Source organism: Chrysemys picta, chromosome 7 (assembly GCF_011386835.1).
Source record: "Chrysemys picta bellii isolate R12L10 chromosome 7, ASM1138683v2, whole genome shotgun sequence".
Classification (NCBI taxonomy): domain Eukaryota; kingdom Metazoa; phylum Chordata; order Testudines; family Emydidae; genus Chrysemys; species Chrysemys picta.
The window spans coordinates 123,364,489-123,387,488 of record NC_088797.1 but is presented as its reverse complement, the minus strand read 5'-3'; the positions used below and the strand labels follow the sequence as shown (position 1 = coordinate 123,387,488).

At 39.9% G+C, this 23,000-nt stretch overlaps 1 protein-coding gene across 1 annotated transcript in view; it reads right to left on the bottom strand.

Annotated features, from left to right (window-relative positions):
- CFAP43 (cilia and flagella associated protein 43) overlaps positions 1 to 23,000 on the bottom strand; it is an 87,978-nt gene that overhangs the window by 51,239 nt on the left and 13,739 nt on the right. The window contains exons 6-17 of the mRNA XM_065552541.1: positions 18,614 to 18,773; positions 17,058 to 17,120; positions 16,239 to 16,315; positions 15,277 to 15,408; positions 13,989 to 14,105; positions 12,660 to 12,740; positions 9,625 to 9,773; positions 8,019 to 8,122; positions 4,989 to 5,129; positions 2,855 to 3,024; positions 1,619 to 1,771; positions 968 to 1,098 (exon numbers count right to left, since the gene is read on the bottom strand). Coding sequence (XP_065408613.1) covers positions 968 to 1,098; positions 1,619 to 1,771; positions 2,855 to 3,024; positions 4,989 to 5,129; positions 8,019 to 8,122; positions 9,625 to 9,773; positions 12,660 to 12,740; positions 13,989 to 14,105; positions 15,277 to 15,408; positions 16,239 to 16,315; positions 17,058 to 17,120; positions 18,614 to 18,773 — 1,478 coding nt within the window. The remainder of the gene's footprint in view (positions 1 to 967; positions 1,099 to 1,618; positions 1,772 to 2,854; positions 3,025 to 4,988; positions 5,130 to 8,018; positions 8,123 to 9,624; positions 9,774 to 12,659; positions 12,741 to 13,988; positions 14,106 to 15,276; positions 15,409 to 16,238; positions 16,316 to 17,057; positions 17,121 to 18,613; positions 18,774 to 23,000) is intronic.

The window sequence follows — 23,000 nt, the reverse complement described above, 5'->3', positions numbered from 1 at the left end:
TGAGTTACAACTACATTTCCTTTCTTTATAACTAGATGGAATGGGGATGCCAACGCTTTTTTCTGTTGCGATATGGGGTCACACTATGGGAAAGGCCAAGGACCAATGAACTATATTATTCTGCCTTTAAATTTATTTGTTTTAAGGCTGCTAAAGGGGTCAGATTTACAGCACTGGAGAATGAAGTTCTCAGAATGGATATGGCATGGTTAGATAGGATTCTCTAACAGTATATTCAGGGCTGTACAAGACAGAAATAGTACAAAAGTTCCTGCCCAGAGGTCTTGTAGTCTAGAAAACAAAGGACAGACAATATGCACTAGGGGATGCGGCTGCCCAAGATATAGAGGAACTGGTCACTATGTGTATGTACCTAATCGTAATGATTTTATATTCTTAATGATCTGATGGGACAACCTCTACGGTGAGAGGAAGGGAAGTCAATATGCAAAGCCCATTCAATCCTTGGCCTCTCTGGTATGACTGACAAGGAGGAGCATCAAAATGTTTCTGTGAAATAACAATACCCGTTTGCCGTTTCCACCATGGGAAAGAAACCACTTTTCTAATACTTACCCCAGAATAGTCTAAAAATGGCCTAAAGCCAGTAATTTCCTAAAAGGGGACATTTTCCTTCATTTTGTATTTTTAATTACTTTTATTCATCAAAGTCTATCTTCCCTGAGTTTTTTAAGGTGCTCTATATAACTAAGTCCTGAAGATAGTCCTAAGCTTGAACTAAAGCCATAGCTGGACTCATCAGCTTAGTCAAGTGATTTCAGCTGATTAACTGCCCAGGTTTGGTAATCACGGACTGCTGCTGTTAGGTTGTATACTAGCTGTCTGGACAGAAGACAATAAAACTAACTTCCACATAATAAAACAGATTGCCTAAAGCATGCAGAAATTAGTGTGTTTGGGCACCCGTAGTCATATCATCAATATAATCAGTTAATCTTACACATACTTCCATTTCAGGCACACAAGGGTACCATCATTCACCCCACTGACAAGTAGGAACTGGCCATCCAATGAAAACGCCAACGATCCAATTCCCTGTCCTTGGTAAGAATGGCAATGCTCCCGAGCAACTGTTTCCTGAAAGAGTTACAGAAACAATAGCAGACGGTCAGGAGCAAATAGGGTTTTCTACAGGAATATGTCACTAAATTCTGTTACTAGGCTCCCTTGTTTAACATACTCCTTTGTATTAGGCTAAAACTTTATCTAAAATGTCATTAAGGAGTTTAAAAAAAACACACTAGAATGGGTGGTTTTAAAAGGTGGGCCAAGTTTTGACTCAGGCCTTGGAATAAGCTCCTAGGGTTGAGCCGTTGTCTCAGATGTCTGTGACGCAGCAAAATTATCTATCAGAAGATTTACGGTAGAGAGCAGCAAATGATCACACGCACACACAACCTCTGCAAATAAAAGCATGCATCATAAAAATAAACATCAGACTAGTCAATTGTATAATACCATTTCCTTTTCTCTTCAAGTGTAGCAAGTCTTTTTCTGTAGCAATTTATATATTTGCTTTCATTACACTGATCCATACAGTAACTCCCGACTGCTCTGATCAACTTAGGTTTAATGAGACCTGTGCACTGATGCCTACCAAAGTAACAGCATCATGGATAAACAATACTCCATCCTTAGCCACTGATGCCAACAGCTGGCTGTTAGGTGAAAAATGGAGGAACCCTGGTGCAAACTGGTTGCTTGGAATCTTCTTCTCTGATAAAGTAACTGACGCATCTTTCCAGGTTTTCTGTAAACCAAACAAAATACAAAACAGCAATTGAGATGATGGAAGTATCAACAGCTGGCCATATAAAACTGAGTGATAATGCTGGCAGGTACAAATAGCTTGTTGGATTATCTTTTACATATGTTGCCATTTATAAGAGTTATGGGCCTGGGGAGGTGTATCATGGCTATGCTGATAATACGTTATCTCACCCTCTCTAGTTGCAGAAGGGGATGTAGTAGATGTTTTAGGAGTTGCAATCAATGGAGGTGCCTGAGCTGGAACCCCTCAGCTTAAAAGTGAAGAGCCTGCCACCAAGGCTTTCTCCATGAGGATTCTCTCTCCTACTTAGTCTGAAGTAGCACAAATCTGTTGACGCTCAGGGCATATTAGATAAAAGAGTCCATCTCTTTCCCCAGGGTTTTGGATTGGTCGGGAAGTGCAGAAGGTTGGTGTTTGTGAGTGGAGTAGGGTATTTTTGTGGAGGAGGAGGTTGAAATTTTCACTTTTGGATGATTATTTTCTGGGTTGGGGGAGCTTTTCATATGTTTAAACATATGTGAAAAGTCACCTAGAGACCTGGACATGCATCTTTTCATATGTCCTATAGATCCAAATAAATATTGCAAAATCTGAAATTGAGTAATTCAGAACTACCCAAGACTGAGCCAGACAGAAATTATGCAGATTGACTCAGAAAGGAAATGTAGTGAGCAGCACATTTCCTAGACATCCATGGATTCACAGGCCTAATGTCTAGTTCTAGCTCTTGAGAAAGAATTGATATTTGAAGTACAGGTATCAGCCATTCTGCAGCTTTGTACCGTTTTAAGAATGCTCCCATATTGTGGTCATTGCCCTGGCGTGCTGATCTAATGCCTGTGATACACACTTCTGAGGTTGAGCACTGCAGTGAGCACCATGTAGGTACCAAATAGGGCTGACCTATTTTACCTTAAGCTACTGGAGAATGATGCAATTTGATAGGTGTCAGGGATAGATAGACGAGATTTTGCTTACTCGCCGCTGTGCTCATGCCCCTCATTTCTTGTGTTGACAAGATTACAATATTTTACTTCCTCCCAAAAAGCATCAGCGAAATACCTTTTTGGCAAGATGGTATTTACAGATGAAAGGTGCGTGGTTGCAGTAGCCATACACAGTGTCATCTTTCTGTCTGACTGCTGAGGACAGGGGGTAATCTAGTTCGTACTGGCGCTTCTGAATGACACGGTTCTTTAGCATCCCTCTTTCATCAATACACTCATCATTGTCTACAAGATTGAAACAGACAAGACGGAAGAGAGATCACGGATGCTAGAGCAGATATTTCACCTTTAAAAATAAAATGGTAGTTGTGAAAAACAGAAGCAAATTTTAATGTACCAGCTAATCTCAGCAGGGAGGGTGGGTGGTCTAAGGTTTTGAGCAGGGGACTGGGAGTCAGGAGTCTCAGCTTTACCACTGACTCTATATGACCTTGTATAAGTTACGTAAGTCCAACTTTTCACCAGGGCATCTCCATTTTTTGACGGCCCAACATGAGACACCTATAATAGGGCTTGATTTTCAAAGGGTGTGAGCACCCCCAACTCCAGCAGCAGCCAGTGGAAGTCGCAGGTGGCCAGCACCTCTGAAAATCAGGCCCTACTTTAAGTGTTTAAAATTGGGCACTCACAACTGGAGACACCCAATGTCAGTGGACATTTAAAGAAAATATTGGCCTCAGTATCTGTGCCTCAGTGAAAGTAACTATGTAAAGTGTAGTATTAACAAGTTCCTTTTAGAATTTAGATTTAAGTGATAAGAAAGTCTTGCACCATATTTTCTTACAACTTTACATAATAAAGCCTTCTCCAAAAAAGGTTTTGCTAACAATTCATACATAGACAGAAATCGAATGACAGCATTGTGGCACAAAGCTCCATTTTGACTGTGACTGCATATCAGGACTGTGATGTACTCCTGGGGTGTGGAGGATGCTTGATAAAGCATCAGCCTGCAATGTGGTTTGCTTAAGCTAATCCACTAAAACCCTTTCATGCCCATTCAATTAATTTTCAATTTTTAAGAAAAATGTGACGAAGAATGTGCATTTGTGTAGAACATTGCCTATATCTTTTAATTCACATGTACATTGACTCAATGATTAGTCTTGTCATTCTGCATCCAATTCTTGGAGTCTGTGGTACTTGAAAGAAGTGACCTGCTTAAAAAAATGTAACTTCAAGGATAGTATGCTGAATTCCACAAACACATACATGAAACTCCTATGGCCTGTGTCGTGCAAGAAGTCAGACTGATGATTTCAATGGTCCCTTCTTGCCACAAAAAAACCCCCTATGAATTTATGAGCAAAGCTACCAAAAAAAAAAAAAAAAAAAATCACTCGTATTCCAGTGCTGAGCGTTTTATAAATGCTCACATAGATAAAATAAGGCTAGGGTATATTTTGAAAACTCTTTTTGGATGGTTGTTCAGTTTACTGAAGGCCTAACCTCCTCCCATCCCACAAATCACCAGTTTCCCTTTCAATGTGATGCCCCAATATGCGCTCTGCTGAAAATCTATGACTGCAGAGATCTAGGGCCAGATCCTCGGCTGGTGAATGGAGCTATGCTGATTTACAATGGCTGAGAATCCTAAAGTCTGCCTATAAAGTAAGTCCTAGTTCCCTCCTGCCCTCAACGCTGTTCTTTTGTTTCACACCATGTTTCTTTGTAATATTCTTAAATTAGGATTCAAGTTAAGATTTTTTTTAAATTGTTGGGTTTTTTGCTATGAACTTTTATCTAGTGGTGCTATGGGAAAGACAGTCATTATTTATTAATGTATTAACCTCGGACATTTTCACTATTAAGCCATCTTGAACCCATAGTAATTCACTGAAGGACTGGTGAGATTAACTTTTCTCTTCCACCTTCCTCTCCTTCTGCTGCCCTATGGACATCTCATTGTTGGGTGGTGGCAATGTGATACCAGAGGTAAATCACCATTCCCTCGCTTCTTTCTTGCCTCCCGCACTCCTCAATTCATTTGCATACTGCAGTACTATTTTGTTAAATGAATCAGCTGATTAAGGGAAGCCTACACACAATCATACTAGAAATGATACACTGGGAAGGTGTATAGAGTAGATAGATAAAACAGATTAGAGCAGTAGTGCTTTGTGCAAGGGACAACATAAGTGTACACGTGTCTCAAAGAATGTCACACAAGGAATATATTTCATTTTTACCTATTGTGATTGCTGAAGGCAGACAAAAGATTTCCAGTCTTGCTCTTCTGATGTCTGGTGGACAAAGAAGTGCCATCACCTCAACTAATTCACTCTCCACATCATATATTGCAGAAAGGCCTAGGACTTCACTACTCATCACTGAAAGCAGATGGAGACCAACACTTAAGCCAGTTATTGCATCAAGTTGTATTTGTTCCTGCTGGGATCCCATGCGAAGCCCATTGGGGAACGATGATTCAGAACATGTCAGAACATAATCATATTGCTCTTGCACTTAAGTGACTATTTAAATTGAGAAAAATCAGCACAGCTGGGGACTGATTTTCAAAAATACCAAATACCCACGATTCCAACTGAAGTCAATTGCTGCAGATGCTCAGCACCTGTGAAAAAATTCGGCTTCTCATCCCACAGGAAATTTTGAGACTTCAGCTAATCTGAGAGGTTAAGCGACCTGAAATTTGAGCAAATTTTAACAGTTCTGCAGAGATGCTGCTGATAATCACTGGGTGAAATGTGACAAGGCATGGAAAAGGTCAGCCATCCATATTTGGACTGTGATTATGCAAATTTTGATATTATTCCGGGGGATACCATTTTAAACCAAATCTAATTCTCAGGGATGTCACAATCAATGAAACTTCATATTAGGGCTGTTGATTAATCCCAGTTAACTCACTCGATTAACTAAAAAAAAATTAATCGCAATTTATCGCAGTTTTAATCTCACTGTTAAACAATAGAATACTAATTGAAATTTATTAAATATTTTTGGATGTTTTTCTACATTTTCAAATACATTGATTTCAATTACAACACAGAATACAAAATGTACACTGCTCACTTTCTATTATTATTTTTCATTACAAATATTTTCACTATAAAAATGATAAATAGTATTTTTCAATTCGCCTCATACAAGTAATATAATGCAATCTCTTTATCGTGAAAGTGCAATTTACAATGTAGTTTTTTTGTTACATAACTGCATTCAAAAATAAAACAATGTAAAACTTTAGAGCCTACAAGTCCACTCAGTCCTACTTCTTGTTCAGCCAATTGCTAAGACAAACAAGTTTGTTTAAATTTACGGAAGATAATGTCACCAGAAAGTGAGAACAGGGGTTCGCATGGGACTTTTTTAGCTGGCATTGCAAGGTATTTATGTGCCAGATATGCTAAACATTCGTATGTGCCTTCATGCTTCGGCCACCATTCCAGAGGACATGATTCCATGCTGATGACGTTCATTAAAAAAATAAGGTGTTTATTAAATTTGTGACTGAATTCCTTGGGGGAGAATTGCATTTCTCTGGCTGTTTTACGTGCATTTTGCCATATATTTCATGTTATCTTAGTCTCGGATGATGACTCAGCACACGTTCGTTTTAAGAACACTTTCACTGCAGATTTGACAAAATGCAAAGAAGGTACCAATGTGAGATTTCTAAAGATAGCTACATGCCAAACTAGGTGGGAACACAACTTTCATACAGAATGGCTTATACAGTAACTCCTCACTTAAAGTCGTCCCGGTTAACGTTGTTTCGTTGTTATGTTGCTGATCAATTAGAGAACATGCTCGTTTAAAGTTGCACAATGCTCCCTTATAATGTTGTTTGGCAGCCGCCTGCTTTGTCCATTGCTTGCAGAAAGAGCAGCCCATTGCAGCTAGCTAGTGGGGGCTTGGAACCAGGGTTGACCGGCAGCCCCCCTATCAGTTCCCCGCTCCCCTAAGTTCCCTGTGCACAGCCGCCCAGCAGGCTATCAATTGCTGGCAGTTCAACTGTCCCTCCCCCCACTGCCATGTGCTGCTCCTGCACTCTGCCTTGGAGCTGCTCCCGGGAGTCTCCTGCTTGCTGTGGGGGGAGGGAGGGAAAGAAGTGGGCTAATGTCAGGGTGTCCCCCTCCCCCCTGCTCCTACCCCCCACTTACCCCATCTCTATAGAATGGGGTGGAGGAGGACATGACAGGGCTCAGGACGGAGGGAGCTTGCCGGCAGCAGCTGCTGTCTCAACTTGCTGATCTCCTTAAAAAGGCAATGTACTTAGAGTGGGGTCAGCATACTTAAAGGGGCAATGCACATCTCTCTCGCTCTCTCTCTCTCTCTCTCACAGTGTGTGTCTCCGTTTCTGTCTGACATGCTGTCTCCCCTCCCTCCATTTGTGCTGCCTTGTAGAGTGTGAGGCTACATTAACAACGTGTTAACCCTTGAGTGCTCAGCCAAGTGCTAGTTCATCATTTAGCAGTAAGGCATTCCCTGGGACATATCCCACTCTCTGACTTCACCATTTCAACCAAGCTTCACAATCATCATTGCTGTGTACAGTATTAAATTGTTTGTTTAAAACTTATACTGTGTGTATATTATATATATATATATATAGTCTTTTGTCAGGTGAAAAAAATTTCCCTGGAACCTAATCCCCGCTATTTACATTCATTCTTATGGGGAAATAGGATTCGCTTAACATCGTTTCGCTTAATGTCGCATTTTTCAGGAACATCACGACAACGTTAAGTGAGGAGTTACTGTATCTGAAGTTGCAAGTGCAGTACATGTGCACCCTGAGGCAAAGGTGTCTGGGTTATGGAGGAGCTCTCAGAATACAGGATTTAAAACAGCAACAAACTCTGTAGTTTAACTGTATTTTGTAAAGTGCATTAGTTCAGAAGAGTGTTATAGTTTGATAAGGTGCCAAACAAAGGACTACTGCACATCAGAGATTGTTGTAGAAAGTCATCAGAAAAAAAAAAACAAAAACAATACAACAAAGTGGCATTTATCGGGAAAAAATACAGAGCACCATATAAAGTAGTAAAGTCACCAGCACTGCAATCCTTCACCCCAATTCCATCCTTGTATTAAAATCTTTAGTTTCTAAATAAGAGCATCTGTTAAAGAAAAGTTTTAGAAATCAATATTGCCACTATTCAAAACTATTACTAAAGGCACCTAGTGAAAATACAATGCAATGAATATCATATATTAGAATATTAGATATTATATTTTGTTACATATATTACCTAAGTATCCAAGAACCTGGAATAATTTTGAGGGCCGAGCATCTAAAATAAAGATATGTCCTTCTGCAGCTCCAGTTATGAGGTACTGACCACTCTGATCATATCTAGACAAAGCAGAATTCCACTTAAATACAGTTTTTGTCCATCACAGTGTACTCACAGTATTTCACTTGATACAATTCATCACAAAAGGCCAAGTTCTGCTCTAAGTTACACTCATGTAACCCTACTGGTATCTGTGGGGTCCATACTGTAACTGAGATTTAGCCTGTGGGGTTTACTTGGCTTGGGCCTGATCCAAAGCCCATTAAAGTCAATGGGAGCCGTTTCTATTTACTTCAGTGGGCGTTTGATGTAAACCTAGTAATATTACACAATAGTTTATTTTAGTTACATTATAAAATCTTACGTTCCTTTTAATCCACTTCTTTTTCAGACGTCTAACCAGACTTTATATACTATATGCTCTCTGTCTCTATATGTATTGATACACCTTTAAAATAATTTACTCAATATATGAATTGTTAATGTTTTACTTTAGAGATAATAATGAGGAGATGTCACATCTGATCCCTCAAATAATAGTTTTTTTAATGTTTAACAAATTCAATATCAACCCTGTTTATTAAAATGTTAAAGTAGATTAATGATTATCTCTACTGATCACTATTAAATATTGACATTTTTTGAAATCCAACAATATAAGATCCCTAGTGCTAATTGTATAGGCATAATTACATTTGTTAAATGTTAACAAAATAATAATAAACAGTAATAAAAACATCCATCGTGTGAGAAGGGATAGCTCAGAGCTTTAAGCATCAGATTTGAGATGTCTCCATATCCTGGAACCACAAGTCTGAATCACTGCAGAACTGATTCACCCCTTCATCCTCCCAAATTAGATACATAATTACATGGAACTCAGTGTGTGGTGCAGGGCCAGCTCCAGGGTTTTGGCCGCCCCAAGCAGCCAAAAAAAACAAAACAAAAAAAAACCTGCGATCGCAATTGCGATCTGCAGCAGCAATTCGGCAGGAGGTCCTTCGCTCTGAGCGGAAGTGAGGGACCGTCTACCGAATTGCTGCCAAATACCTGGACGTGCCGCCCCTCTCCGGAGCGGCCGCCCCAAGCACCTGCTTGCCAGGCTGGTGCCTGGAGCCGGCCCTGGTGTGGCGGCTCTGTCAGACAGGACCTTATATATTAATATATTTCCTGCTTTTTGTGGCATTTTTCATAAGAACATGGGTTTATTTCCTTGCCCTCAACCAAAGTCCCGCACCACCTACTACTGTGTAGTGTGTCTGGACCAGCTGTCCACCTGCTTGTTGTACTCAACTCTGGCAGAGGTGGCTTCATTCAACAATGAAGTGATTACTACATGTCTGTAGTTGTAAGCCACTTTTGGGTCATACAGGAGGATGAGCACCATAGCATGTTATATTGTCATCCGTTATTCTTTTCATAAATCTAGTCCACAGAGTCTCATCTGACATGCACAATTCTCTTGAGGAACATGCAAAAAAGTGCACATAGATTTCTTAACACACACTTTATTTAGGCTACCTGCTGATAATACCCCTGCCCTCTGCTACTACATACTTACTGCAGATGGCGCACAGGCAAGTTGGAAAGAAGAACTCTGTGAACCACACGTGGCGTTTCAACTTTGGTAACATCAATGAAATAGACATGACCCACTTTGGTCCCCACAGCAACACTATATGAGGAGGGGCAGCAGACCATAGCAGTTGCCTAGTTAAACAGTAAAATACACTTAATTTTGTCGCAACATCTTACTATGCAACTTGCTCTATTATGCAAAGTTCCCTCACATCTGAAAAATAGCAATAAGTGATCGATGTAAAGAAAATGTTGACATAATCAGGGTCGCAAAAAAAGGTCCATAAAAAACATTATGCCCCTTTCCCCCCATGAATGCACTACTAGATCCGTAAAGACCATCCCCATTCCCATCCCAAGGTTTATACACTCCCATCCTCAAGGCCCTGCATCATATCCGCAATCAGTCAGTGTTCTTCTAAATGGATCAGAGAGGTTGGCTAATGAGTAGAGCTGGTCAGAAATTTTTTTTACCATCCCATGAAAAATTTTGAAATTTCAAAATAAAAAATTCATGCGAAATCAGAACCGCCGGGGCATAACGTGCAGCTTGCCTAGCCCTTCCAGTCCAGGAAAGCAAGTGACTGGGACTCAAACCTGAGCACCCTGAATAGAGGTCCAACACATTAGTACTAGGCCGATGCAAGAATATGCAACAATTTCATTGGTATTTGAAGATCCTTTTAATGCAAAAAGCAAAAAAACAGTTGTAAAACAGGAAACATTTTAAAAGCAAAATTGTAGCTCAGTATGTGGTCTTTGGTGCACCATTAGTAGTGACCAGATAGAGTAAGTAGGGACCCACAACGAAGGCAAAGAACTTAATATTCTGCCCAGTGAGTAGATTAATTTGTTTATTTTTGTAATGGGTTAAGTAACACTTTCCTTGGAGCAGTTCCTGTAAATGGGTAAACAAACAGTTCGTGCAAGGAGTTTCCGAGTACAATCAAACCCTCAGACCCTTTGCAAAAGTCAAGGACTGTTCGGGCAAAGATGCTACAGGCTTAGTTTAAATTAAATATCAGGAGAGAACTACACAAGTAAAAATAATAAACATAGCTATCAAAAAGAAAAGTTGGACTGGTTGATTACACTGTCACAGTATTCTGTTGTATGATAAACTTTACACATGAACTTATATGATTTGCAACCTGACTCTTCTGATATTTTTAACCCGAGACCCATGCAAAATTATGGTGCTATATATCAGTCTTTAAAAAGAGCAATGTAAAATGGAATTATTCAAAAACAAATTCAGAACAAATGTAACATACACAGTTGTGTTTAAAGGAAAGGAAGTGTTTTCCAATGTCTAGAACATGGGAACATAGGTTCTATTCCTGGTGTCTAGCACAGTAATGAATTTAAGCTCCCAGGCCCAGATTTTGAAAGTATTATGCAGGTTTCCTTTGAGGATGAGGACTCAGAAGTCAGATATAGAGTGATCGCTTTGTGAAAAGTGGTCACCCACAGGTGATGTGGTGTTCTTGTCTTTTATCTTTTTCCTGTGTGAGTTCATTTGAGAGCATAGAGAATATCTGGTTTCACCCGGATAATTGTTATTGAGCCATTTATTGCACTGGATGAGGTACATCACGTGTTGTGATAGGCATGTGTAGGGTCCATGGATCTTGTCAGTAAGGGATGTTTTGGGCATGTTTCTAATAGACCACTATTAGATTTTGGCATCTCTACAAGAACATTAATTAATTGTTATTATTAGTGATAGTGAACTTATTTTCAGTAGCACCCACACTGTATATATGCTTCCCAGACTGAAAATGAAGGCAGGGTCCCTATCTAAAGGGTCTTTGGATCAAATTAGTTTAGTCAACATTTTTAAATTAAAGATGAATGGTAAAGTTGGTTGGCTGGTTTGGTTTTTTTAAAGACCAAAACACTTTTGTAAGGTTTCAAAAGAATCAAAATAACCATTGTTAAAATGCAATTATCACTGTCTTGTATTTTAACAAAGTTAGAGGCAATTACAATCTTGAGATTCTAATAAAGTGGGACTGGACATTTTTGGTCTCTGCCAGTAAGCATAACAACAAGCATGAAACAAAGGTCTGAATTCAACACTAAATGCTATCATTCTTTGGTTATCAGCAAGAATTTTGGTTATTCTTTGCAAAGAACAGCATTTCTTTTGGTTAACAAAAACTCTTTTTAAAGTGTCATGAAATCCACAGAGGTTACTTCATGCATAGAAAGTGTTTTTCTCTGAATGAGAATTATTAAATCCTGATCACTAAAGACCATGTGCAAAGGCTTTTGTCTCAAAGCAAATATGAAGCCTTTATTACTAATAGCCTTTCAGGATTATCTTAATTAAAATACGAAAAATGTTGTTATTTTCTTTCCAGTGGCCTTCTTGGTAAAGACTATCAAGGAACAGTTCAGCTGAATGGTGGACAAGGCTAGAATACTGCTGATGAATGATTTTCAGTTTTCAGATATTTTGTAAAACATCCAGCTGGAGTCAAGTGAAACGCACTAGCCGTTCCTCTGCTGGTGTAAGTCAGCACATCCATAAAGTCCCCATATTTTACAGATAGGGAAATTGTGGTGGAGTGACTTGGGCAAGGTCATCCAGCAGGACAGTGGCAGAGCCAGAAATAGAACGAAAATCTCCTGAATTTCAGTCTAGTACTCTATGCATTAGACTAAACTAAACCTGAATGGACTTCAGGTTTTTTGCTATGGAGGATCCTGGGAGATAGCACAGAGCTGAATTGGGTGAAGTGACTGAAAGGTATTGAGGTACCACCACAACCAATGTTTTAGAAATTATTTTCTTTAAACCATATATAAAATGTAGCCATCTTTGTAGTTGTGGGACCTGGGTATGAGATCCCCATATCCGGGAGATCTTTATGATCCAGTGGGCTTTTCAGAAACAAGTTTTCACCACTATTACAATGGTAAATCTAAGGCATATTTTGCAAAAACCTATTCTCATTTTTTTTATTTGATGACTAAAAAAAAGTTTAAACCTAAATTTCCAATAATCTGTACCTGTGTATTCAGGCAGAGCTTGCTTATGAAAGTTCCGTCCTCCAGCAGCCAAACATGCACTTCCCCTGAAATTGCTACAGACTGTTGAAGAAGAAGAGACTGATTAGAGCGGAAAAAATGGGCAGAAAGTGGGCAGTAGCTTTCTATGGAAAATTAACCAGGCCGATGACTGGGCATAGCAGGTAAAAAGATGCTGGTTTAGTTCTGAACGATCACAGCAGTGTCACACACAGTGCTATTAGTCACATTCCTTTAGGAGTGCAGCTATACTGGGAAAATTTGTAAGCATTTTTGCACCAGTGCAGCTCCAGTGATGGTGCTCTGAGCAGGATTAGATGATACACTGGTAACATGTGTGCCTGATCTACACTAGCACTTCCACCTCCACCGTTCAGCCAGCAGTGTAAAAAAATGCTCACCATTTTCCCCAGTAAATGTGCCTGAAAAAGATGACTTGGTCTTTGGAAAAGAAGAGATTTATGTCATAAAAGTGCTCAGCACCTTGAATCTAATGATTTAAATATTCAAAGTACTGTACAAATATGAATTAATTAACTCATAATTCCCCTATGAGGCAGGTAAGGATTATCATCTCTCTGCTAAAAATGAGGAGACATACACAACTGATTCAACAGCACCTCAAGGCTCCTTTATTCTGGCTCTCTGGGGACTTCCCTGGCAGGTAAAGGATCAGTGTAGCTGGCTGTACACTATCTCCTGGAAAAGTCCCTGGCACATGGGGAATGTCAGGGTGTTTTCATGATGAGCGAGGCATGGTCATGGCCCTGCTATGCCCTAGCTGTGGAAAAGGCCCAGGGGGGCTGTGGATAGCTGGGCATCGGATAGACAGTCTCTCGGGCTGCTCTAACTTGCACTGAGGGCTGAAGAGGCCAGTGGGAGTCCCAGCACAGGTGTGGTGGCTAGGATGCTAGAAAGCTACCTCCTTCAACTTCCATTCTCTGTATTGAGCCCATCTCCAGCAGTGTTATGAACTTGGCCCATACAGAGTGACTTTTCCAAGGCCACATAGTGAATCAATAGGAGAGTCCATATTAGAATTGAGCAATCTGTGGCTTAACCATGTTTCTTCAAAGAACGCAAGGCAAGAGTCTGTTCTCAGTTACACTAACCTAGACCTGGAATAAAGCCATTCACTTTAATGGAGTTACTCTGAATCTACACTAATGTAACTGATATCAGAATACGAGCCCTGGTCTCTGCAGCACATCTGCTTCTATGCTATGTAGGTTGCCATAGCAATATTTTGGTTACCTATTATTCCTAGTTGAGGATAACCACTATTATGCATAACAAAGGAGAGTTCCTTACCACACAATACTTGTTCCCTGGAGTAAGAAAATCAGCTGACAGGAAATGATCATTGCATGCATCCAAGAGTTTGATGACTTCCTCATTCTGAGAAGGTTTATAGACATAGACTGATCCCTGACAAATACAAATGATAATTCATAATTTGGCTATAAAGCATTCAGTAAAAGTCCTCAACCACATCAACAAAACCACCCATCTTTCTGAACTTTGCTCTTTAAACTTTTACAGATGCCTCTGAATTGAGGGGAAAGACTCAGCTGATGTAAATCAATGTAGTTCCCCCAAAGTTAGCGGACAATTTCAGAAAATGACTGAAATAAAATTAAACCAAACTCCATTTTTTAATTTATTTCAAGAACCAATAACATATTTTAAAACAAAATAATATGCCCTCAAAAAGGTTTATATCTGAATAGCTCAAGGCATTTGGGAAACATTTATTAATTAATCCTCACATTACCTCTGTGAGATGGGGTGCAATATTAATTCATTTTAGAGAAGGGGAAACTCAGGCATAGAGAGGATGAGTGAATGATCATGGTCACTGTGCCAGTGCTAAGAACAGAACCCAGAAATCCTGACTTCCAAGCTCTTGCTCCATCCTCTTACCCAGGATATTATTTTTTCTCGCTCCTGTACTATTATAGTTTTCACATTAAAAATATGAAAACTTTTGTAGAATTAAAAAAAGCCAACTAAAATGATACAAGGACTGGAAAATATGACTTCTAGGGGGTGAGGGATAGCTCAGTGGTTTGAGCATTGGCTTACTAAACCCAGGGTTATAAATTCAATCCTTGAAGGGGCCATTCAGGGAACTGGGGTAAAAATCTGTCTGGGGATTGGCCCTGCTTTGAGCAGGGGGTTGGACTAAATGACCTCCTGAGGTCCCTTCCAACCCTGATATTCTATGATAAGACAGAACTTAAATTTTCCTCTTCCTTTTCTGAGGGAATTGAATTATTCCCTTAGGCCTCAATTCTGCACATGGTTCAAGTGGTCCCATTGGCTTCAATACTTCCATGCTGACCAGTAAGTCACAGAATCATACATTAGAGTCAGGTAAAAATAATACGGTACAATCCACCATCTTCAGAAGTCAATTGGTTTATGCTTCTCATACACACACACGCACACCCCACACACTGGGCCAAATTCACCTCTGGTGTAATGCCACTGACTTTAGTGGGGTTACTCTAGGAATGAATTTAGCCCAGTGATACTAAAAGTATCATGCAGTAGCCGATGTAACCTGACATGGGCACCTCATTACATAATACTGTACCTTGTCTGTTTCTACTAGTAATGTGTTGTAGTCAGGGGAGAAAACGAGGCTGGTTATGGGTTCTGATACATCAAAGCAATCATCCATCTGATAGTGTGTGCCTTTGATTTGGTAAAAGTGCACAATACCATCCTAAACAGAAAAATGCAAATCAGATCTAGACCACTTATCCTAACCAGTTACAGCAAAACTGCACTGTGTAAATACCTAAGAAACCCTGTGGAAACAGCCAAGAGGATTCCACTGATTTCTGTCATTGTTGGTCTTATTAACCTTTATCTTGTCCCTGTGTATGGGCCACCTCGACTGAAATACTGCGTGATGCCAGACATGAAGAGAAACTAAAACGTTTCTTAAAAATCTAGACTTAAAAATAATTCAAGTTTAATTGCAATGGCTCAGATTCTGTTATCAGTTATACTACGTATCCCCATTTGATTTCACTACGATCGCACAGGAGTAACACAAGCTGAATTTGGCCTACTGGGTTTTTGTTAAAGAATAACCAAGCCATGTATTGTTAAGTTATATCATATATAAAGGTATAAAGGTAGAGTGGACTTCTGGGCAAAACACAACTGGGCAGTTATCTTGGAAATTCTCTTTCTCCTCTTCCATTCTACATCCATTCTAATTCTCTCCTATCTCTTGACAACCCTTTATGAATTCTCCAATGAAAAAGCTCTTTGTTTGCTGCCTATCATTGTTAAACACTTGAAGCTTACTCACTACTTGCTTGTTAGACTATGAAAAAAAAGGATTCTTCCCCTCCAGATTTGTTGTCCCAAATCTTAAACAGCAAAGTATGTACAACACTAGAGAGACATTTCCTAGTTCTACAGCTCTTTGCTTCTTCTCACTTCTGCCCCTGCTAGGGGTTCCGTGAGCGCATTTCACTCGAATATGCTTCGGTTAGGGTTTTCACACAATAGGCCTGGTTCAAGGAATGAGGGATGCCTTACACTTCCAGCTGCATATAGTCCATCCTTATGATAGGCCATGGCAAGCAGAACAGGTTTTTGTGTTCTCCGTTTGTCTTCTGCAAAAGCAAAAACATAAAATAATGTTTTAGAAAATGGCTTAGCTCTTAAATATCTCATTGAACGTACTGCTTGGGAAATATGACAGACTGACAACCTGGGAGGCTGAAAAAACTAGCACAGGTAGTCACAGGGCTAGTTACCTCCAACACTCCCCAGCGATGTGCCTCAACCTTGATTTGAGAGGGATTACATTTATGGGTGAGGAAGTAGCTCAGTCTAGCAAGGAGAAGGCCAATTAGTGTCAGCTGTAGTTGTGGCTTTGTGATGTGGACATATGTCCACTACAAACTGAGATCATTAATTTATTTTGCATAGGCCACTAAACAGTCACCAAGACAAAACAGATTTTTTTTAAGTTTCCCAATAGTAATTGAGAAAGAGTGCCTCGTACAAAGTTAGTGCTATATAAACAACAAATCATTTCCAGTGGTTCTAAACAAAATGTAGGGGCCTGAATCTGATCTTACATCAGTGTAATTTAGAATTAACACAAAACAAATAAGTCCAGTTTCATTGTCTCTGTTGAGGCTGTCAAAATGACTTTCCATTAGTACCAATCATGTTGATAATTTCTGTGATTTAGATACCTGACCTCATGCCATTAAATTGTCTCTCACAGGCCACTGAACATCAGTATCCTTCTAGCCAATGCTCTACCTAGGATGGAGTTGTACTGACATGTATTATGACTCCCAGCAGCCACTGGTGCGGCTTTGAAAAAACAAAACAAGTGAATACCTTCCTTTTTCAAGCTATCGCCAGAAAGAAGTGGTAAGGAACGAAATTTTGTTCGCCTTCGTTCTGCATAAAGAAAAAGAAACAAATTAAAGTGTGAACTATAGTACATGTACCTTATACATGAATGTTGCATTAAGGGCTAGCTGTAGTCTAGTCTACTCAACACAGAGCTAGGCATCAGGAGACCTGGGTTCTTTTCCTGTCTCTGCCAATTAATTCATCGGTGTGCCTGTGGGCAAGTCACAATGTTTCTGTGGCTCAGTTACCCCATCAGTAAAATGGGAATAACAATCATAGATATATATGATTGGAAGAGACCTCGACAGGTCATCTAGTCCAGTCCCTTCAGTGAGGCAGGACTAAGTATTATCTAGAGCCTAGATCATCCCTGACAGGTATCTGCCTACCATTTTGAGATCTATAGATGGAAATCAGTATATATGCTAATGCGAAGTGTTATTCTTATTTACTTAGGTTGTCTAACTTGATTAATCTATGACAGAGGAACTTCATCTACTCCAAAAATATTCAGGTGAAATGTGGCAGCTGTTAAAGGATTGATTCAACACATGCTTAATGGGTTTTTTTATTCAATGGGACTTCAGCATGTGCTTAAAGTTGAGCATGTAATTAAGTGCTTTGCTAAGGAGAAAAGGTCTTAATCACATACTTTAAGTTAAGCATGTTCTTAAGTACTTTACGAATTGGGGCCTAAGAGCATACAACACCACTGCACAATAGTTTAGAACAGGAAGCAAAGAAGAACACTGTGGCCCACTGAAACACCAAAAGGTGCAACCTACTGAATTGACAAATCCTGAACTTTTCTTGGAGAACTCCAAATACTTACCTGGCTTGACTTGTGACAATAAATAATCAGATCCCAGCCAGGGGATTAACACAACCCTTCTTGTTAAAAAAAAGCCCAAAACGATAACCCTCCATATCTGGATTAATCACCACACTTTAAGTGAGGTACAATACTTTGGGAAGCTAGGAATACTCAGTGCAGCATTAGAATATGACCGTGAAGAATCATGTTAGCTAACATAATGCTAAACACAACTCAGCAGTATGTGTAGACAATGACTGACATGTTTTCCATGTCTGTAACTACAGGGTTAACATGAACAGTTGGCATGACATTAAACACAGCTTTCCCTGTCTACACTGACTGCAAAGTAGTGTTAAGTATCATGTTAGTTAGCATGACTTCTCAAGGGCATGTTCTAACACAACCCAATTTTCTAGTGAAGGCACGCCCTAGGTTTTGTGCAACATCGAACATGTTGTTGGTGCTCAATACATTAATAAACAATAATAATATAAGGCTGTATATGTCTGGCCTACTAATGCTTTTACATCAGTTCTGCGGGGTTGTTAATGAGATCTGCAATACCAGCATTATTGTTCATTTTTAAGACCAAACAACATTGAAGCATTTGTATATTTTTGCCAGAGGAAAAAGATATAGTGACCAATGGAAACGGGAAGAAACCACACACAAAGAGATCCATGGAATTTCTATAAAAACCCTCAGTGCAGCTCTTTGTTACCTTTAGCATCTTGTGAAGGTTTGTAATAAAGAAGAGAAGCTTTGAGTGTCTCAACATTAATTGCCAAAAAATGTCCCTCTTCACAGCCCATATACAGGTCAGACGTTGCAGTCCAGCAGTGGACGGTAGGGTGGACTGAAGGCTGGATGTCATCTTTAGGCTTCAATATAAAAATCAGCAAGCTTCAGTTAAAAGTAGCAAATGTCTGTATACATAAATATGGAGATTCTGAGATTTTAAGGCCAGAAGGTACCATTAGATCATCTAGTGTGACATCCTGTATAATGCAGGCCAGAGAATTTCACCCACTGACTTCTTCGTTGAGCCCATTAACTTGCATTTGACTAAAGCATATCTTCCAGAAAGGGTCCCGTCTAGATTTTAAGACCTCAAGAGAGGGAGAATCCACCACTTCCCTTGGTAGCTTGTTCCAATGGTTAATCACCCTCACTGTTAAAACATTGTCCCTTATTTGAATTTGTCTGGCTTTAATTTCCACTTGTTGGTTCTTGTTATGCCTTTCTCCATTAGAATGAAGAGTCCTTTAGTATCTGGGATCTTCTCCCTGTGAAGGTATTTATACTCTGTACTCAAGTCACCCCTCAGTCTTCTTTTTGATAAACTAACCTGACTTTGCTCTTTAAGTATCTCACTATAAGGCATTTTTGTGGCTCTTTTCTACACCCTCTCCAATTTTTCAACACCCTTTTAAAAATGTGGGCACCAAAACAGAATGCAGTATTCTTGTATCAGCCTCACCAATGCAGTCTATGGAACTAAAATCACCTTTCTACCCCTACTCATTACTATCCTGTTTACACATCTAAGGACTGCATAGCCCTTTTAGCCACACCATTGCCCCGGGTGCTCATGTCGAGTTGTTTGTCCACTATGACGCCTACATCCTCTTCAGAGTCACTGCTTTCCAGGATACAGTCCTCCATTCTGTAAGTACAGCTTACATTTTTATACCTATATGTATGTTCTTGCACTTGACAGTATTAATATGTATTTTGTTTTCATGGGCACAGTTCACCAAGCCATCCAGACCGCTCTGTTAGACTGCCCTGTGCTCATCATTATTTACCATTTTGCCAGTCTTTGTGTCATCTGCAAACCAGTTCTGGGCACATCTCTGACAGATTTCCTGTGTGAGCTTGGGCAAGTCACCTAGCTTCTCTGTGCCTAAGCTTCCGATCTATAAAATGGGGATAATAGTACTTCCCTACATTAGAAGAGTGTTATAGTATGTGAGTGTCTCAGAATCTTTGTTAGTGGGGCCACACAAGAATGGGTATTGCTAAGTTGAAGTGAATTCAGTGAAAAGCAACAAAGACCATTAGGTGGACTGATTTAAGAGGAAATATTAAAAGAATTAAATATTAATAGCTTGGCTAAGTGGTAATTAAATGAGGGATAGTAACTTGAATCCTGCAGTCCAGGTAATGCAATGGAGAATCGGACCCAATAAGTCTACAAGAATTTGAAACGTGTAACCATGAAGGGAGGGAAAGTATTTAATAGAATAAAACGGATTATAGCTAATTGTAGTGGGACAAATAAAGAAAGCAAATTTAAAGTGAATAGTAGAAGAAGCTTCCTAGCAGTGACATATATTATCTGTGAGATAAACCCTCCAAAGAAGTTGCAAAAACCCTATTGCTTGGCACTTGAAAAGCTGATCTTCACAAAACACTAGCAAATGTAAAATAGAGAAAAATCCTATGTTGGCAGAGAGATGGACAGGATGATCTAAGAGATCTTTTTCATCTCTAGAGTCAGTGGAGAGTAGGAAGTGTTAATCCTGGGGTCTTTGCCTAATTCCACACTGGTCAATGATTACCTGCCTAGCTAAATTCAAATGTTGTTTCAACAGTAGAAAGGTATCACTCTTCACTTCTTGTCCAAAACTCTGATGTAGAATTGCTGTGAGACCATAATAGCAATCACATCCCACTCCAAAAGTAGCTTCATTTTAGTGGAGGATGAAGGAATGTGCATAGTTTGTAATTCTACAAAACACCTAGAGTCTTGCAAAAGGTACAGGAGGAGGAAAGATGGACGCTCTTTTGCTGGCAATACAGGACTGAGAGTCAGAAGTATCTAGGTTTTATTTCTAAGATCTGCCAGAGACTCACTATGTGATTTTGGTTAAGTCTCTCTCTCTCTCGCTCTAAAATGGGATATTTATCTACCTCAAAGGTGTGTTGTCAGTCAATCCATTATTCTCTATGAAGCATTTTGAGGAAAGATGTTTCAGAAATACAATGGACTCATTATTTTATAAATCAAATAAGAATAATAAACTCTAGTAGTATGCTAGTGATTCTATAATGAAATGGTCATTATATCATCCCAACATAGATTTCAGACAGGTATTTTTACATATTTTATGTCCACACATCTTTTTTTGCAAGATAGTAGGTGAGTTACTCTAACTCGGAGGCTTCCTATGCAAGTCCAGGTCAGCATCTGTTATAAAGTCCATTTCTAATCATTGTCATGACTCAACATACATAATAGGCACAGAGTTCTAATTCCAGACTGGGACCACCACCATGTATACCCAGGACAAGGAAGTCACAGGAAGCACTCCCATTTGCTGTTTGTGTTCTGAAATTGTACAATCATTCATAAGCTTCCTAAAGCTTTGTTCCTTTAAATAGCACTCTCTAGAGGAAAAGCCCAGAATCCTGGACATGAAATGTTTTGTGGAAAGCTGATGGCATCTAACAGTGCATGGCGACAAAGAGGGGTCATGTTTGGATACAAAGTCTGAGCAACTGCAGAAAACTCAGGGCTTAGCTATAAGAGATACTGAAACAGAAAATATCTCCTTGTGCAAGAAGAGAGAGGGTTAAAAACTTCATGCGGCTGCCCCTTTTTGGCAACACTTGGTTACAACTCCAGCCACAACAACATATTTTGAAGCATAGTTGGAGCAAGTGGTTGTCCATAAATATAAATATTAAGACTGTCCTTTCATCTGATTCAGACCTACTGACAAAGGACATAAATCTTCCTTTCTGTTGAATCCTGTCTGTTGAATGTTTCCTTGAGGGCATGCTCCTGCTCCCTTTGAATTCAACTGAAATACCTCACACAGACTGCGATACAGGCAGAGGTGAAAGTAAGCCGGTCCGGTCCAGTACGGTGTACCAGCAAGAGCCAGTACACTGTGCCGGACTGGGCTGGCTTCACACAGACTTAAATTTGAGGGGGAACATGTCCTTATTGATTGAATGATCATATGAGGCAGCAGAGAGTGTGGAAGTAGAGCAAGAACTGACAGGGATTTGAAGGGGATTTCAATGCAAACAGTCTCTTCTGTGAGCAAGAGTCAGGCTAGATGTAACCCTAATAACGCGAGATTTGTAGAAGCGAGGATTATGTGAGGCGAGCGGGAAAGAACTGTGTGAGAAGTTGTTGCGATCTTGTGTAGATAAATATGGAATGTAGACTAGAGTCCAAATAAGTGAGAAAAATAAGATATTAGGATGACCTATGTATAAACAAAATGCAGCTGTTGCTTATTATTGTATGTAACAAAAGGTATAAATGCGTGCTGTAATTGTTTACCTGTAGAGAGACCTGCTTGGGAGGGGGAAACCCTGTGTCCTAGTGCACTCTCTCCCTCCACACAATTGCTAGAGATAATAAAGTATCTGACTTTGCTGCATCCAAAAAGAGAGTGAGAACTGTATTTTTCCTCCGACAAATTCTGAAAAAATTCCTTAGTATTTGTCAAAGTGAGACATTTGCGCTTTTCTGCCGATGAATTTCTGGTCTTGATCAATGGGAGAAAATCTTACAGGCTAGACAAATCACTTTCTACTCCAGAAGCCTATGTGGAAGCTTTTATCTCCAGCAGAGCCTGCAGGCCCCAAAAGGCTGGAGAACAAGGTGACCACTGCAGTCCACCATCGGTAAATATTACTGTAGATGGTAAGGGAGGGGAGAAGGGAATTCCTTGGCAAGCACAAATCTTTTGCACAGAGCCATAGGCTAGCGGATGTCCAAGTTAATGCTGGACTTACACATTAACAGACGTAATTGACTTGGCCTGAGGAGCCTCCCCCATCCGCAGGTGTATGTGAGACCCTCCCACGCTTGCAGCATTTCCGGAGGATACCAGTGCCCAACAGGCACCGTTTCTTCTTTATTCTTCCGATTGAAGGCAGCCTTTGCTAACAATTTGCTAATTTAACTAACTAGAAAGAAAATAGCCCCAAAGGGCAAAATTACAAGAAATCAATGAGGAAAGCGTTGAGGACAGTGTGTGTGATTCCACCGCTCTGCACCTTCTGTGGTTACAATGGAATTGAAGTGTGTGGAGACCCCCCCCCATTCCCCTTTTATACCCTTGAAATCTTCTGCAAGAGTGGGG